The 17,535-nt window shown below is 37.1% G+C and overlaps 1 protein-coding gene across 1 annotated transcript in view; it reads right to left on the bottom strand.

Annotated features, from left to right (window-relative positions):
• Positions 1-17,535, bottom strand: part of LOC131963187 (guanine nucleotide-binding protein G(i) subunit alpha-2) — a 78,962-nt gene that overhangs the window by 5,506 nt on the left and 55,921 nt on the right. Inside the window, exons 4-7 of the mRNA XM_059328342.1 lie at positions 12,543-12,703; positions 6,436-6,564; positions 2,169-2,298; positions 878-1,031 (exon numbers count right to left, since the gene is read on the bottom strand). Coding sequence (XP_059184325.1) covers positions 878-1,031; positions 2,169-2,298; positions 6,436-6,564; positions 12,543-12,703 — 574 coding nt within the window. The remainder of the gene's footprint in view (positions 1-877; positions 1,032-2,168; positions 2,299-6,435; positions 6,565-12,542; positions 12,704-17,535) is intronic.

Genomic DNA, 17,535 nt, shown 5'->3' on the forward strand with positions numbered 1-17,535 from the left:
GACACAGTGTTGGGTATTCTATAAACTTTTTTTTTTAATATATTAATTTAATTTCACTTTATTTTAGTAGAAACTTGACATTGTCTTTTGATTTTATATTTTTCAGAGGGATGCACCTGTTTTTATTTGTTATCAGGTATGATTTTTGTATTTCCTGTTTATTGTCATGCAATTGAGGCATTCGGACCTTGTGGGGTAATGAGGGATGCACCTGTTTTTATTTGTTATCAGTTATCTAAAGCAGCTATTCTCAACCTTGGGGTCGGGACCCCAATTGGGGTGGCGAGATGATTTCTGGGGGTGGCCAAATCATTTGTTTTAGTCTTTTTGGTCACTTAATGTCTTTTTTTGTTCATTTTGTGTCTTTTTAGGTCATTTTGTGTCTTTTTTTTATCATTTTGTGGTCAATTTGTGTCTTTTTTGGTAATTTGGTTTCCTGTTTTTGGTCATTTTGTGTCTTTTTTTGGTCATTTTGTGCCTTTTTTTTTGGTCATTTTGTGTCTTTTCTGGTCATTTTGTGTCTTTTCTGATCATTTTGTGGTCAATTTGTGTCTTTTTTGGTCATTTTGTTTACTTTTTTTGGTCATTTTGTTTCTTTTTTGGGTGATCTGAACTGTGCGTGTGAGATTGTGTTCAGTGAGCGGGGGTCACGGAAAACATGCATGTTAAATTGGGGGTCGCGACTCAAAACGGTTGAGTACTACTGATCTAAAGTATCTATCTATATATCTCAGTAATAAATGGCTGGATGCCAATCAGATGTCCTGGTCTCATCTAAATAACACGACGCAGAGAGAGAGTGCTAAGCCGCTACATTAGCCTGCAGCTGCGCAGGCTGCAGCCACATGAACCCCTATGGATATAAAGCTCTGTGTACCTGTGTACTCTGGGAAGCAGATGGTAAGAGGGCTGCGGGTAATCTTCTCCTCAAAGAGATCCTTCTTGTTGAGGAAGAGGATGATGGAGGTCTCGGTGAACCACTTGTTGTTGCAGATGGAGTCAAACAACTTCATGCTCTCGTGCATTCGGTTCTGAGGAGACACAGCAGCAGATGAAGAAAAATGAAGAAACTGTTTTTTTTAGATTGATCAGAAGAAACTGGTACCGCTGCCTTCCTCCAGAAATCTTCCCTCCTTTTTAACATGGCAGTCTATGAGGCTGTGGGTGTGTGTTGGTGGTGCATCTGTGCGTCCTACGCCCAAACTATAACACAGCTTTAGCAGACGAATGTGAGTGAGAAGATGAATTTTCCTACTTTTCTATGTATAAATTATTTCTGTAGAGTGGCATGTGCGGCCTCAAGCGCAGTTTCCAAATGTATTTTTTGACACATTTTTCTCTCCCTCTGCACTCTAGCTATGATGTCATCCACTCTAGCCTTTCCATAGGGTAACATTGGGGGGATTTTTGTTTTTGCCGAATTATTTGAAAACCGTTTGGCGAAACCCTTAGAACCCTTTTTAGTGTATGTGCGACCAAAACCCCGGGAGGAGTAGTCGACCGAAAAAAACACGGAAGAAACGGAAGAATAATAATAAAATCTAGGTATAAGCCCAGTGAATAATATATAGTGTGCTCTTACAAGCACACTAAATTATACCCAGAATGTATGAAAGATCTAGAACATTTTAACACTGAATGGCACACTTTATACTTTAATGTATGATTGACTAAATAACAGTATAAAATGCATGATAACCTTTCCATCAAATTAATTTGCTGTGCATTGTGGAAACTCGTGCAGAGCGACCACCAGGGGGCAGTGTTGTCTAATATTTGAAACGTGAGGAATAAGCAGTGCAGAGGAGGCTCTTCACAGCATCTTTCAGCCAAGTCTCTCTTCAGCTCTTGCTTTGAATTCATAAGCAGTCCAAGAAAATTAGGGTCAAATGGTTCAAGTCACTTGAAAAATTAGCGTTTATTACATAATTACACTCCGTTGGTTTGACTCTGTGAATGGATCGTTAAAGTCCACTGAGCCAATTTTTCCCCAATTATTAAGCTATAATAAAAGCAAGGATGGGTGATTTTAAATGCCCTGTAATGCCTCACAATCTAAACTACTTCATACTAAAAATTAGCCACAGAGACATTTTATGATGCTACTAAAGTTAGATCATCCATGCAGACGAAGAAACACCAAGCAGACGGTGGATTTTTCTCCTTACCATCTCCTCATCCTCCGCCAGCACCAGGTCATAAGCACTCAGCGCGACACAAAAAATAATGGCTGTCACTCCTTCGAAACAGTGGATCCACTTCTTTCTCTCCGAGCGCTGGCCTCCCACGTCAAACATTCTGCAAAGGGGAGCGAGCAAATAAAAAGACACATTGTGTGTTTGTGTGGAGTGGAAGGAGGTCACAGTGAAAGACAGCACAGTGAAGCAGTTCAGGAAGGATGAGGGTGAAAAAGGAAGGAAATAGAAAAGTTAGGGTGTCATTCCATCCCTGGATGTGCATTAAGTTTTCATGAGGAGAACAAAAGTGGCGAGGAGGAGGAGAGAGACGTCTGTCTGATGCAAGGTTATTATAGTTAACGAAAAATAACGAAATAACAAAAACTAGAATTGAAAAAACATTTTCCTTAACTGAAATAAAAATTAAAACGAGAGTTTTTTAAAAAACGATAACTAACTGAAACTGTATTTTGTGGTTACAAAACTAACTAAAACTAACTAAAATTATAGTGAAAATGTCCTTCGTTTTCGTCTTTGTCAACTTTTTTCATATGTAAACCTTTTTGGTTGATATGAAATCTATTTAATGTATTTGGTTTTATGACTTAATAAACTTATTGGGGCTGAGATGGATCAGACAAAGGAAATAAAGGAACATTTATTGTGACCTTATTGAATCTGGCACCCAACAAATGCCCCATTGCAAAAAAACTAAAACTGACACTAAAACTAATAAAAACTAAACTAAATCTAAGCATTTTCAAAAAAAACAAAAACAAATTAAAACTAGCAAACTCACTCTAAAAACTAATTAAAACTAACTGAATTTGAAAACAAAAATTGACAACGAAATTAAAACTAAAACTAATGAAAAATCCAAAACTATTATAACCTTGGTCTGATGTTCAGATATTCAGAGCAAAGCACTGTGATAGAAGACTAAGAGGTGAGAGTAAAACCCTACACAAAGCTGAAGTCATTATAGTCAGTGGTGGAAGAAGTATTCAGATCCCGTACTTAAGTAAAAGTACTAATACAACACTATGAAATTACTCCACTACGAGTAAAAGTCCTGCATTCAGAACTTACTGAAGTAAAAGTACAAAAGTATCAGCATCAAAATGTACTTAACGTATCAAAAGTAAAAGTACTTGTTATGCTGAATGGACCCACTCAGATTGTTTTATATATTCCAAATATCTTATTACATTATTTGTATTGATGATTTTATGTAAGCAGGGTTTTAATTTTGTAAAGATATGGCTCATTTAAGTACTTAATATACTATTTTAAGATTTGATAAAATAAAAAAAGTCTAATCACCTTAAATTGATCATATGTTTTATGTTGAATCTTGACCTGAAAAGTAACTAAAGCTGTCAGCTAAATGTAGTGGAGTAAAAAGTGCAATATTTGCCTCAAAATGTAGTGGAGTAGAAGTATACATTTACAGAAAATAGAAACACTCAAGTAACGTACAAGTACCTCAAAATTGTACTTATGTACAGTACTTGAGTAAATGTACTTAGTTACTTTCCACCACTGGTTATAGTCCACCACATCCAGGTTGGCTGCTTTATTCTAATGATAATTAGAGTTTAGGGTAACAGACACCCTGACTCATCTAAATGAAGCCATGGACAAAAGACGACACTTCTCTGTATCTATAAGTATTTCCTTTCCGTACTTGTTATAAAAACGTGACTTTCTTCTCATCGATTGCCTTCATGTATTATTCAGAGCAAATATTGAGGCAGTGACAGAAGGTAAATATCAGAGAGTTTATCAGGAAACAGGTCACACCAGAGCCACGTGGCTGCTTTTTTTTTCATTGTTTAGCTGCTTTTCCCGGGCGCAGTAATGTGCTGCCCACTGCTCCTTGCATGTGTTCACTTGTGTGTAAAAAAGGATGGGTTAAATGCAGAGGTTGAATTTCCCCATTGTGGGATTAATAAAAGTAATTAATCTTAAATCTTAATCTTTACACAGTGTTGGGTATTTTATACACTGCCCAAGACTCTGTTCTGATCCTCCTTCAGAGATCTTTGCACTTTTATATGACAGATTATGGATATTCACCTATTAGAATGTGATATAATGACATTATATTTTCAACAATTATAAATTAAACAAGATAATGGGGAAAAATGATTATTGTGCCACTCTCTGTTTGTCTTGTGTTGTAAATCCAGCGCACCACTTCCTTTACAGTGTAGCTGTAAAGTTACTAACTGAAATATATTTAATATAAGTTACCAAAATGATGAATACATGTTTAGTTGACTTACGTTGGTTGTGGCAGGGTACTAAACATATTTGAAGTAATTCAATTAGGTTATTATTATTTTTATATTATTTATTTTAATGAATGAATTCATCTATTTTTATTTGAATTTTTATCTTATTACACTACTGGTCAAAAGTTTTAGAACACACCAACTTTTCCAGAATTTAATTGAAAATGATGCAGTTTAATGTTTAAATGCAGTTTAAATTTGCAACATTTAAAGTTATTTATTGAGCATGATAGTGTTTTGAAAGTAAAAAAAAGATTCAAAATCACATTTTATGTTGGACTAAAGAACTAAAAAAGACACAAAATGACCAAAAAAAGACACAAAATGACAAAAAAGACACCAAAAGACACAAAATGACTAAAAAAAGACACAAAATGACTTACAAAGACATGAAAAGAATTCAAAAATGGACAAAATAGCCCAAGACTCCATAGAGTTGAGTTGTTAACCCATTTCTTGTTCCCTGAAAAAAGGCCTACTTGTATAATTCTGAAATGTACGTTATATTTTACCTTTTTTTATTTACCTCTGGCAGTTCACCACTTACCTTTGTACCCTTTCAAGCTGTTCATTTGACTTGAACTGCTTGATTTTCAATAAAAAACTGGAAAAATTGGGGTGTTCTAAAACTTTTGACCGGTAGTGTACATATAAAAAAAGGTCATAAAATATCCTGTTAAAAAGTATAATAAATAAATAATACATCTTGGTTCCAAAGTTAATGAGTAATAGTGTTAAATAATCGACCAAAATAAGCATAATGGAGCAGCCCTACCAGTTAGACATTATCCCAGACTTCAGCAGAAGTCCTGTTATAAAATGCTTAAACACTTCCTGTATCTCTCTCTCATCTTCTATCAGGATATATATCTATACATCCATTAGTATCCCACACGAGTGCTCAGCCTGGGTCAGAGCATATTTTATGTAAGACCTTCAGTACTGTACCGCAGAAGACACACTCAAATATTACCACTATAGTTTTACTGAGTGAGAGCAGGATGGGAAGGATTCAAATTATTTATTCAGCTCTCAGTGCAGTTGTGATAATTAAGCTTTTAATTGCTGGTTTAATTTGGCGTCTGAGTTGCACCTTTGATGTTATTAACATTGAGACCAAAATAAAATCTAGCAATTTGTTTAGAGATGGTGTGGAGCAGGCTGGTGCTGTGTTGACACTGCTTACACTGATAAGGCCTAATTTAATAATAATTTAAAAAAAAACTTTGGTAACGCTTTATAATAAGGTCCTTAATAACCATTAATTAACAAGTAATAAGGCATTGTTCTCGCTTTAGATCCGGTAGTTGCAAAAAGCATAATTAACTTATAGTTAACTTATAATAGATGAGCAATAAAGTATATTTTAATATCAATAAGCAAAAAAAATAAGATTAATAAAGGCATGGCAAAGACATAATGGGTGGGTCATGGGTGTTTGTAATGCCATTATTAACACTTATATAAGCTTGTAAACACACAATAATGTTAATAAGCATCTTGTAAGGACTTACAAGGGCCTTATTACTTGTTAATTAATGGTTATTACAAGGACCTTAATATAAAGCGTTACCGAAACTTTAACTTTAATACCCAGGCTAGGTTTTTGCTTCACTGCTCTCCCAAAATAGCACCAAGGACAGTTATATTTTATTCAGTATCGGCTATGTTTCATGTGCTCCAGTGTGGCTCATAAAACCGACAACTGGCAGTTTTTTTAATGTATCACCCTATAACACTAGAGGCAAGCTTCAGAGATGAGTGATCACATTACCACTCAAGTTACTTAATGTCAAATACACCCTCTAACTGCGCTAAGAGTCTCCCCGACGCTCACATTGGTTGCAAATGGCTAAATCTCCTGTGGTGATAAAAGGGGGACAGAGTGAGAGAGGAGATTGTTTCCAAAAGTATCTGAAGTCGGCTGACACTGAGATCAGGTCGGCGCCACATGGCCTTACTTGAAGTGCAGTTCCTTGAAAGTGAAGTGAGTCTCCACAATGCCAGTGGTCTTGACCCGAGTTCGCAGCACGTCCTGCTGGGTGGGGATGTAATCTGCTTTAGCTATCCTCTCCAGGTCATTCAGGTAACTGAGAGACAGAGAGACAGAGAGACAGAGACGGAGAGATTTCAGCATGACTTGCAACTTGTAAGGAAGAGGGATAGACAGAAATATAGAGAAATAACATCAGAAAACCCCAGACTTTCTTACCCTCCCAAAAGACACTTCAAACGTTTCTGGGAGAAGACTGCACTACACTACAACTGAAAAGAATAATAGAAGTTATACTCTTATAATATACACTTTTCCCCCCATTTTTGTCTACTTCATTTTACTCTCTCTTCTGTTGTCTGTGTGGAGTTTGCATGTTTTCCCTGTTTTCCCAATGTCAGCTGGGATCGGCTCCAGCCCCCCGCAACCCGAGTAAGGAGAATGAATGAATGAATGTGACTTTTTGCTTTGGCAAACATCTAGAACATACAATACAAAAATACAATCAATAACATATCAAATTGAGTTGAAGTAAAAGAGAGAGAGAGAGGGAAACATGAACAGACTATAGATGCATACATCTCACGCGCACACGCACACGCACATGCACACACACACACACACACACACACACACACACACACACACACACTTGTGATGCATTAACATCAGACTAAGCAGTCTGGATTTTACTGAACTGCTTTGAACTTTAATGAACTCTAGCAATTTAGTGAACTTTCTGTGGAGTGAGTCATGTCCTGCTGCATTCAGCAGACTGTTGTACTTTACTTGTTAGCATTTGATCAGACTGTTAAGTGCCTTTTAAGGGATTATGCAAAAAGATCTTGTGATAATTAAAATATGACCAAATGCAGAATGTAGGTCGGACTTCAATACACTGGCTGTTATTCTGTCAAAATGCTTTTGAGAGAAATCAGGTATGATGAAACCCTGAAATATTCGATTCCTTTGAAAGAACAAATAGCATATCATCAAGCTGATATGTCTAACTTGGAAGCTGAAGATTCATGTGATAAGTATAAGGTGATGTTGTTAAAATGGTCTCGTTGAATCCATAGTGTCATTATAAAAGTATGTAACATAGTAACAAATAAAGGGTGTGTTGGATAAGTAGTGTGTTTAGGTGGTTTTGCAACAGTCTCAGTGTAATACTGAGCTCTACATGATTTAAATAAGCAGATGAGACCATCAGCAAGGAGTTCACTATTTCTATATAGTTATTCTTAATGCCTGTCACTGTGTCAGATTCCCCACAAAATCAGACAAAACCAGTTAGTAGTTCATTAGCCTGTTTATCTGGAGGGAGGGTAATTTTTCTTTAGATAATTTTATTCTTAATGTCATATTTTGTGGTTATGGCTGATATTGGGTATCGATACATCGACATAGACCTATATATCGATTAATCGGTGAACAATCCAACTGCATCGATGCATACCGCCGTCATTTATTATATGCTTTCATTTTGATAATCTCCCTGTTTTTTTTTTAAGTAAGCTGAACGCACTTATTGATGCACTAATACCTCTTACTGCACTATACCTTCATTGTTTGTTTTTACTCTTCCTGTAAGTCGCTTTGGATAAAAGCGTCTGCTAAATGACTAAATGTAAATGTAAATGTAATGTACCTATTCACTATTTTACAGCATGTTTTCCTCTTGGTTCATTTTATAGCGCCTCACTGCAGACAGATATTGTATACTGGTTCTATGGATGAAAACATGGTTGTTGTGTTGCTCGCCGCCCATTCACATAATTATTTCCCTGTAGTCATGGCCTCAGTTCAAACTCAGCGTGGCTTGTGTCAGACACACACGATGCTGTCTGTAATCATCCACACTGCTTTATTATTCATTGTATCATAATACAGTATATCTAAACTGTAGATATTGTTTACACCTCGGCCACACTCAGCTGCACTTCATGCCAAGCTGTTGCTTATATTTCCATTGCTGAACAAACTCATTAGACCACAGGTTTACATCCTAAATTAACAGCATTAGTAATTACCAAAATCATTTTTTATGTTTCCTTAATGGTTATAATACACCAGTAAATAGAAGCTCTTTAACTGAAATGATATTTTAAATGCTAAAATATAATTATTATTTTCCAGGAATTTTCAGATTAACTGTTTTATAAAAAAACCCTGTAAAAATAGTAAAGCACATTATTATTTATTGATTAAGATGTCTAATTATAGTTATTTAATTGCATTCCTGAACAGAAAAATTAGTTTAAGTGGTTGAATGTCATGCTTGATTAATTTCTGACTTATCAGAGAAGCCCAGTGAGCCGGCTCAAATCTGGGTATAAAAAGGTGAATTCAGTTTGTTATTTGCCAAAAAAATAATAACATTTTAGTTTCAGACAAGCTTTTAAAATGATTTCTAAAATATTTATTTTTTCTCGTTTTTATGACAGGTGGTCTAATACATTTTTAAGCACTGTACATATGTGCCAATGGTCATCTGATGCCTCTAAATCAGGGGTGTCAAACTCTGGCCCGCAGGCCAAATTCGGCCCACAGTGTAATTTTATTTGGCCCGCGAGGCAATATCAAATTATTATATTATTATTGTGCTATAAAAGCTGACCCGCTGGTATTATACGACGCATTTACCGCTTATACTAGATTTATTATTGTTATTTTATTTTTAAATGTATTAACCTGTTGAAAGACTTTATTTTGATATTTAAATCAGAAGGATGCAAATAGAAAAGAGGCATACGATTTTGATTTAATTTTTATTTCATAAATTAATGACATTGATGTGTTTTTTATTTGAAATTTGATTTTGCATGTCTGCACTATTTAGTTATATATTGTATGTTTATAAGCGTTGCTGGTTCCATATTTAATGTTAAAGCAAAACATGTTTGGTATATATTAAAAGGTTTATTTGTTCAATGTTGGCCCGTGATTTTATTCAAGTTTTAAATTTTGGCCCATTGTGTATTTGAGTTTGACACCCCTGCTCTAAATGCTACATAACAGTTCTTTAAAAAAATATTTCATTTATCTGTTTGATCTTAACCGTACAGGTTTAATATGCTGCTGCTGCATATCTGGTGGTTTTGCTTGTTTCCACTGTATCTCAATTCCCAACAGACCTCCTGCAGTAGATAAAGGTAACACCTGGTGTAGGGCTCTGAATCTAATGCAGTTTTTTTGTTTTATAGTCACTCCAATCTCTGCTGTGCATCTCTTGGTGTACGCTTGAGACGAGGTCAGAGCACTGATGCCAAATATCAAGTCTGCACACACTCTGTATTCACATAATAAATCCCCATGTGAAATGGCTGACTGAAAGGACTACGTGAGACCACTAAGGGATCACCACTAGACCCACTACTACTATCCTTAGTGGGAGGATTTCTATGGCAACATGCATATTTTTTTACTGATTTGCTTGAAGAAAAAAAAGAAAAAGAGAGATTTTTTCTCCCTCCTACTGTGTGAAATGCAATACGGCTTCAATCTTTAATAAAATATTTGCCACTTAAACTTCAGAGGTGTTAATGTTGAAAGAACATCACACGGTCTCTGCAACACAGAGAAGCAACTTATATTTGGCGTCAGTGCTCTGACCTAATCTCAAGCATACACAGAGCAATGCACAGCAGAGATTGGAGTGACAATAAAACAAAACAACTGAATTAGATTCAGAGCCCTACACCAGGTGTTATCTATATCTACTGCAGGGGATCTGTTGGGAATTGAGATACAATGGAAACAAGCAAAACCACCCGATATATCGGCAAATATTGTATCATTGTCCACTGAATCAATCTCATATATTATTGTGATGAAACCCACGATTTACACCCCTAATACTGAGGCAGGATAAGCAAAGAGAAAATGAAAATTATTAACAGAAGAAGAAGAACAACAACAAAAAATATGTGAAATTTCAAAGTACTCAAAACTGATCCTGAGCTGGACCTCCTCCTCTTAGACAGGTACGTAATGTTTGTTTAATTTATGGATTAGATTGGAAGACATGCTTTTATATCAATACATGAGTTAATGTTGGTGGAAAAACATCCACAAATAGATTCATTACCTCACTCTTTTGTATCTTTTAGCACCTCCACTATTATAATTTGGTGCAGCCGATTCACACAGTGGTGAAATACTAATATGTACCTTGACACAAGCTGTCGTCATCTCAAAACTTGACTACTGTAACGCCCTGCCAGCCTGCACAATAAAACCGCTTCACCCGATATGCAGCAGCAGCAGCATGGTAAACTGGTATGGTTTAGATTATTCTCTCAGTCCGATACATTGGCTCCATTTACGTCATTTTTGTTCTCTTTCCTTCTTCATTCACAACTCTTCTCACTCTATCGCTTGCCTTTTCTCTGTTTTCCTGACAGATTGTTGGTCAGTATGGGAGTGTGGAAGCATCTTCACCATGCCTGACACAACCTGCTCCACTTACACAAGCATTGCATCATCATCCAAGGCCAGCTGGGAGCTTTACTGGCCCAGCCAACCTTCGCTTCTCAGACAGAAAGAGGTATATATATAGAGATCTCATTATTCACGACAAATAACAGGTAATGAGCCGACAAAACCTGTCAGACTTATTGAACTGAACTGTCTCGCCATAGCAGCCATTATATATAATATATTTACTTTCATATAGCACAATCAACTTCTTCTGACATAATAAAGGTGTCTCTTCTGGGTTTTATTATCACATCTATCAATTTTCATAGTTTACTTGGAGGCTTAAGGAGACCAATGCATTTTTTCTTTCATTCCTCAAGACAAACTATCCTGTTCCCTGCTTATTAGGTAACAATATTGAAGACTCAAATCCAGAGAGGTAGAAATGATCACTAAATGGAAGTTATTGGACTATCTTTCTAGTGTCTATAGCTCCCTAGAGAAGTTAAAGACTGCAGCGCATATTAGAGAGGCGGAACGGACTGCACCATTAAGTCCATCACAACACCAAGAGAACAACATCCCTAATGGCAGAAGTAATAAACAGCCTTTTATATGAAATCAACAGAAAATGAATCAGCAAAAGCATCAACCTAACGCAAACAAACACTTTCTCACAGTCACTTCCTCGAGTCTTCTTTAAAATAACATTTAAGTGCAGTGTTTACAAAACTATATTCTAATATGAATGACAAACAGGTATGCAGGATGAAAAAAAGACTGATAGCTGTGAGGTTTCCCCACTCGGCCACATTTACATTTATAGTGGTGGAACACAGAGTTGGTGGATGCAGGAGCAAATTGCATAATGATTGATGTAGAAGTTGGAGACGATATAAAGGGAATGTTGATAATGACGCCTGAATGATACAAAAGTGAGGAGTATATTAAGAGTTCTAGATATAAGCAGGCTGAAGGTATTACTTTGTTTAACCCTTTGATGCACAACATGGGTCTAATGTGACCCGACTGAGTTTTTATGTTCTATATCTTTGCAATAAATTATTTTCATCATTCAGTATTGCAGGTTTTCCTCAATTAGTTTGTTTTTGATCATTATACATCCTAATTTTATGTTTTCCGTTATTCATTTTTGAATAAAATTCCTTTTTGTGTCACTACTCTTCTAATGCACAACATGGGTCAAAAATGATCTATATCCATTTTTTAGCTAAGGAGCTTGCTAAGCTAACTACTTAGCTAACTTCTTGGCTAAGTAGTTAGCTTTGTAAGCTACTTAGCCAAGTAGTTAGCTATGTAATAATACAAAAACTTTTTTCTTTATAAAGTATGAGCGGCAAAATGGAAATAATGATCTGTTGTTACCAAAAAAAATATATTTAAAGAATACTTAGAATATTAAATAATAAAAGAAGTTGATATTAAAAAATAGAGCACAGAAACACACAGCAGCATTAAATAACATGGGAAATGAATGCGGGTCATTTTTGACCCATGTTGTGCATTAGAAGGGGGGTCAATATGTTGTGCATCAAAGGGTTAAGTGGAGTTATTTCGAAAAAAATAAAAACCCAACCCAAAACATAACCATGTATTTGATTCCTATGTGGCTTTAAAGTATAGTATACTCACTATGCTGCAGAGTCGTTGAGTTGGTACTCTCGTGATCGTGTGAAGCAGCTCTGTATGCCGCTGTCACCCCACAACCGCCGGATCAAGCTGGACAGATCATCAGGGAAGATGCCCTGTTCTTCAGCGGCTGCAGACAGAGCGAAGAGCTGCTGGGCGTCGTCCTGCAGGTGGCGACAAGGACACAGGATAGTGTAGTTACATTGAGTCAGTACTAGAACAGGGGCAGAGAACCTGCGGCTCCGGAGCCACATGTGGCTCTTTAAGCCTTCTGCAGTGGCTCCATGGCTGTGAAAAAATGATATGGTTATTTAAATCTAATAAACAGTTATACATCTTCATTTATCAATGCTGTCGGCCCAAAGCAATTTGTATGCCTTAATTGTAAAATTGTGGACCTTATATACGGCATTGAAAAACATTTTCGTCTATTAAAATGTGCATCATAGCTTACGAAAGTCTACAGTCCGGCATGTTCTCTCTAAAATGAAAAAGTCTCGTTTTGAATCCATTTTTCTTCAGCCTCTCATTTGCACTCGGGTCCTCGATGCATTCTGATGAAAACATTAAAAAACGCTCATCATGACCAATTAGTAATGTTTGTAGGCAAATTAAGCCTTAATAGGGCTGTGTTCTTTTTTATTGTGAGACTCAAAATAAGGTTTGTGGCTCCGCTGGACATTTTTTACGCGTTTTTTGGCCACCAATGGCCAACCCCTGTACTAGAACATGGAGTTCATAGCCTGTACATAATAATGGGCAAAACGTCTCCATTTCCTCCCACTGTAAAAAATAATATTATTCAGGATATGGGCGCTGCCATGTTGCACCAGTGGCATAATTTGGAGCCTGAGTCTGTAGTAGTGATCAGTTGATGGAGCTGCAGTAACGCTGAACAAGACATTTTTACTGAACAAAACGTTCAAATAAACTCATTAAGTGAAAATACAGTGAAAGGGTCAAAGTTATGAGACCAAATCGGTAAACATCCTTTTTTATATCTATATAACTTTAATGACATGTTGTCGTGGATACGTATTGTTCTGCTTCTCTCTTGATGACGGCTCACCTTGTTAGCCACCTGTCAATCAAAGGTAGCCCCGCCCCAAATCATACCATTTATCTTCTATTTTCTTTTAAATGGGGCCATTATCAGAACGATTAACATCAAATTGTCTTGAAGATTTTTTTTTTACTAGCGATTGAGACTATAGTGTTGTTCTTAAAAAAAAATTCTGAGGTAATGAACCAAGTGAGAAGTTTTCTCATTTTGCACTGAAATGAATGGACAGATTTTTTTTGCAGCCAAACTTGGCGCCCCCTGCTGGAATTTTTGGTAGAATGCAGCTTAAGGCACTTCCTGGTTTGCCTCCATGCTCAGACACAGAGATTGCCGCCTGGTCATGACGTCCATATTTATATACTCTCTATGACGGACACATGGACACCATAAAGGGATTATTGATGCATCATAGAAACAAAAAACATCCTTAGACTATGGACAAACAGCATAATATAGAGGTCTACATTAAAGCAAATCTGTTGGTCTGAGTGAAAAATGACAAAGTAATTACAACCCTTCAATAATCCTCACCACACAGTAAAAAATATCCTATTTATACAACATGCTACATAAATCATGTGGAGTCATGGAGGGCCGTGTCTCTGAACTAGTGCCAATAAAGCAAAGGTTATAAACTGTGAGCATAATGTCAGAAGTATAATCTGATGATGATATCACCAAAACCTAAGCCGTTGCCAGTCACCCCGGGCCAAGCACATGCAGGATATGTTGGTGTGACTCAAGGTAACAGCATGCAGAGCTGCCACGACAGAGTGTGGTTTGATTTCCTGCTGTTTGCTTCCATGCTTGTTTCCATCTCCCTGTTGGCATTAAATTAACAATCCTCTCCGAGCTTTATTCACAATGACTAAAAAAAAATAATAAAATACAAAAAGCAATATTTAATCACAGTATCTAGCTGCCACAGGGGCTGTTTTCTGTCTGCAAGGGCTGTGAATATGTGTGTAGTCATCATTTAAATAAAGGAATGATTCACGATGAAGAACAGATTTCACAATTTATACCGTGTGGGTGTATTTGTCACATTTGAGGAGAAATTAATCTTAAACTGTTCCCTGTGAGGCATCGAGTACATATACGACACTTTTATAGTAGACCACAGCCATTTGATGTTTATTTGCCTCATTCTGGGTAAACATCAACCATGAATTACTCTTCTTTATTCTGAGAAAGACAACAGTTGAATTTAGTGATTTTTTGTCTCTGAATTCCAGTGTTTGAAATGGACAAATAGTCTTTCTGCTGTTTTATAATTCATATTCCAGCAGTATTTTATTGCAGAGACGATGATTGCTGAGCTTACGGTCATCAGTGACAGATATGCTTTTTTAAGGTCAGATATTGGATCATCTGATTTATACGGCAGTGAATCTCTGGGAATGTGATACATGTGATGGAACTCTTCCTCCTGTTTCAAACCAAATATCCTGATGTGTGTGCATGTGTGCATGTTTTGGTTTTGCTTACATACATGTATGTGTATGCATGCACACATGCATGCTCCGTTTGTGTGTGTGTGTGTGTGTGTGTGTGTGTGTACTCCTACAGTGCTGCAGTGTGCAAGTATGGGCAGGCTAGCACACTAATTGCCATGTGTGGGTGTTTGTGAGAGTGTCGTCACGTACATGCAGCCATTTGACAGATCTGTCAAAGGAAAAAAGAAAAGTCCTTCCATCCCGCTCTAATGACCACAGCAGAGTCCTCAATCCTTTTATTACAGCTTCAGTTACGACACACACACACACACACACATGCTGGCTCTAGTGCAAATCACACTGACACACACTCCTCCGCAGGAATGAGTTCAGCCGCTGTTCAGACCTCACTGACAGCTTGTTCATAGGCTGATAAGTGTTCACAGGGTGCAGCAGACTGGATCGCTGCCTGAAGCTGGTGGTGGTGGTGGTTCGTCTTCATGGGCCTGCAGGGCGTGTCTTTCTGTCCATATGTGTTTGGATGAACTGGGTGAAGTTCTGAGAATGTGTGTAAATTAGAGCTGCATCAAATAATTATTAATGATTTTCTTATTGATTAAATTGTTTTGATTGGGCGGCTGTGGCTCAGTTGGGAGAGTTGGTTGGCCCCCAACCGAAGGGTTGGTGGTTCGATCCCTGACCATGGCAGCCTACATGTCGAAGTGTCCTTGAGCAAGATACTGAACCCCAAATTGCTCCCGATGGGCTACGTTCATCGGTGTGTGAATGAATTCCCAATGGTGGCAGGTGGCACCGTTTAGGGTAGCCTCTGCCACCAGTATGAATGTGTGTGTGAAAGGGTGAATGAGCGCTGTCTGTAGTGTAAAGAGCTTTGAGTGGTCGCAAAGCGACTAGAAAAGCGCTATATAAGTGCAGGTCCATTTACCATTTACCATTAAAATGTGAAAAAAATCCCCCCAAAATCTGGAAGATATGATATGTGTTATAAATAAAAGTAAAAGAAGAGCTGAAAATCCTCACATTAGAGAAACGAGTGAGTGTTTACTGAGCATAACTAATGTAGTTTGTTACTGATAAACTGCTTTGTGGCAAAGAAAAACACTTTGTTATGACTGAAGCTGCTTAGCTGGATATGACGACATTTGCATCTTATGTTAAAGCAAACAGAAACACTTTTTATTAAATATATAACACTTCCTACTCTTCCAAAGTAATCCAAAACTTGACTGGCATGATTTGCCGGAGCCAGCAGGGAGAGTCGTAGTTTTGTAGGGACCAAATTGTGGAATTACAACCTCTTGTCTATAACGTGATGCCAGGAAGCCCAAGAAGTATTTTTCACATAGACTTAAATTTGTTTCCATCAATTAATTTCTGTAAACATTTTGAAGAATTGCATGAGAAAAGCTTGATGGAAACATGGATGGATGTCTTTTTCAAAACATAGTTGATGCACTAAATGGGAGATGGAAACGATTTTTCTGAATAAATTCTGATGTAGCGAACATTTACCATTTAACATAACCCTAACCGCAAATCGAGCGCACCTTCTCTACTCTAGGAACTGCAATAGCCTACGTGATGTCCTTAAGGTGAGTGTCTTTTCTTATTCTGTTCAATATCTTGTTATCCCGCATTTAGGCAATTTAATTAGGCCTATGTTTGATACTTTGTTACAACGGGTAGCCTATCTGCTGACGTCTCACCCGACTTACAGACGTGTTATCCTCATGCTGTTACTACACTTGGTTTTGTTGCGCTAATGTGTAGCCGTAAACTCATTTGTGTCTGCAGGAGCTGCAGCCCTGGACCAACATCATGACACTTTTCAAGTAGACCAGAGGGGTGCACTACTAGATCAGTTCCTAGACTAGAGAAGGTGCGCTCGATTTGTGTACCCAGCTGTCCAGCTGTCCTATTATTAATTAGTATTTTGTGCACACATTATACCTACTTCGTAGCCACAAATTAGTATTTCGTGCGCACGTTATACTTATTTCGTTCCCACAAATTAGTATTTTGTGGCCACAAATTAGTATTTTGTGGCCACGAATTAATATTTCGTGCGCACGTTATAGCTATATTGTTGCCACAATTTATTTTATTTTTTTTACCATGTCATGTCTGGGGCTCCGTACTGTCAATACGAGCTGACTAAAAAACAATTACATTTGTTGTTGTTTTTTCTCTCTTGTGCAATCTCTACTGCTTCTACTATTTACTGACGGATTCGCCAACAGCAACAAATTTCACTGCCATATTCTGGCCAAAGTATGTTTATTCACTCTAAACCAATTGATGTCCCTAAAATGAATCCGAAATGTCCCTAATTTGCATTTTTTTTAAATGCAACATTTCAAAATTTTGCTTCAAAATTCACTTTGACTTTAATGGAAACACTGCTGTCAAAGAGACTGTAAATCAACGAATACATTTTTTTGAAAATCCGAGCAAATAACTAATTTTTTATTAATTA

Source organism: Centropristis striata, chromosome 3 (genome assembly GCF_030273125.1).
Source record: "Centropristis striata isolate RG_2023a ecotype Rhode Island chromosome 3, C.striata_1.0, whole genome shotgun sequence".
In the NCBI taxonomy this organism is placed as follows: domain Eukaryota; kingdom Metazoa; phylum Chordata; class Actinopteri; order Perciformes; family Serranidae; genus Centropristis; species Centropristis striata.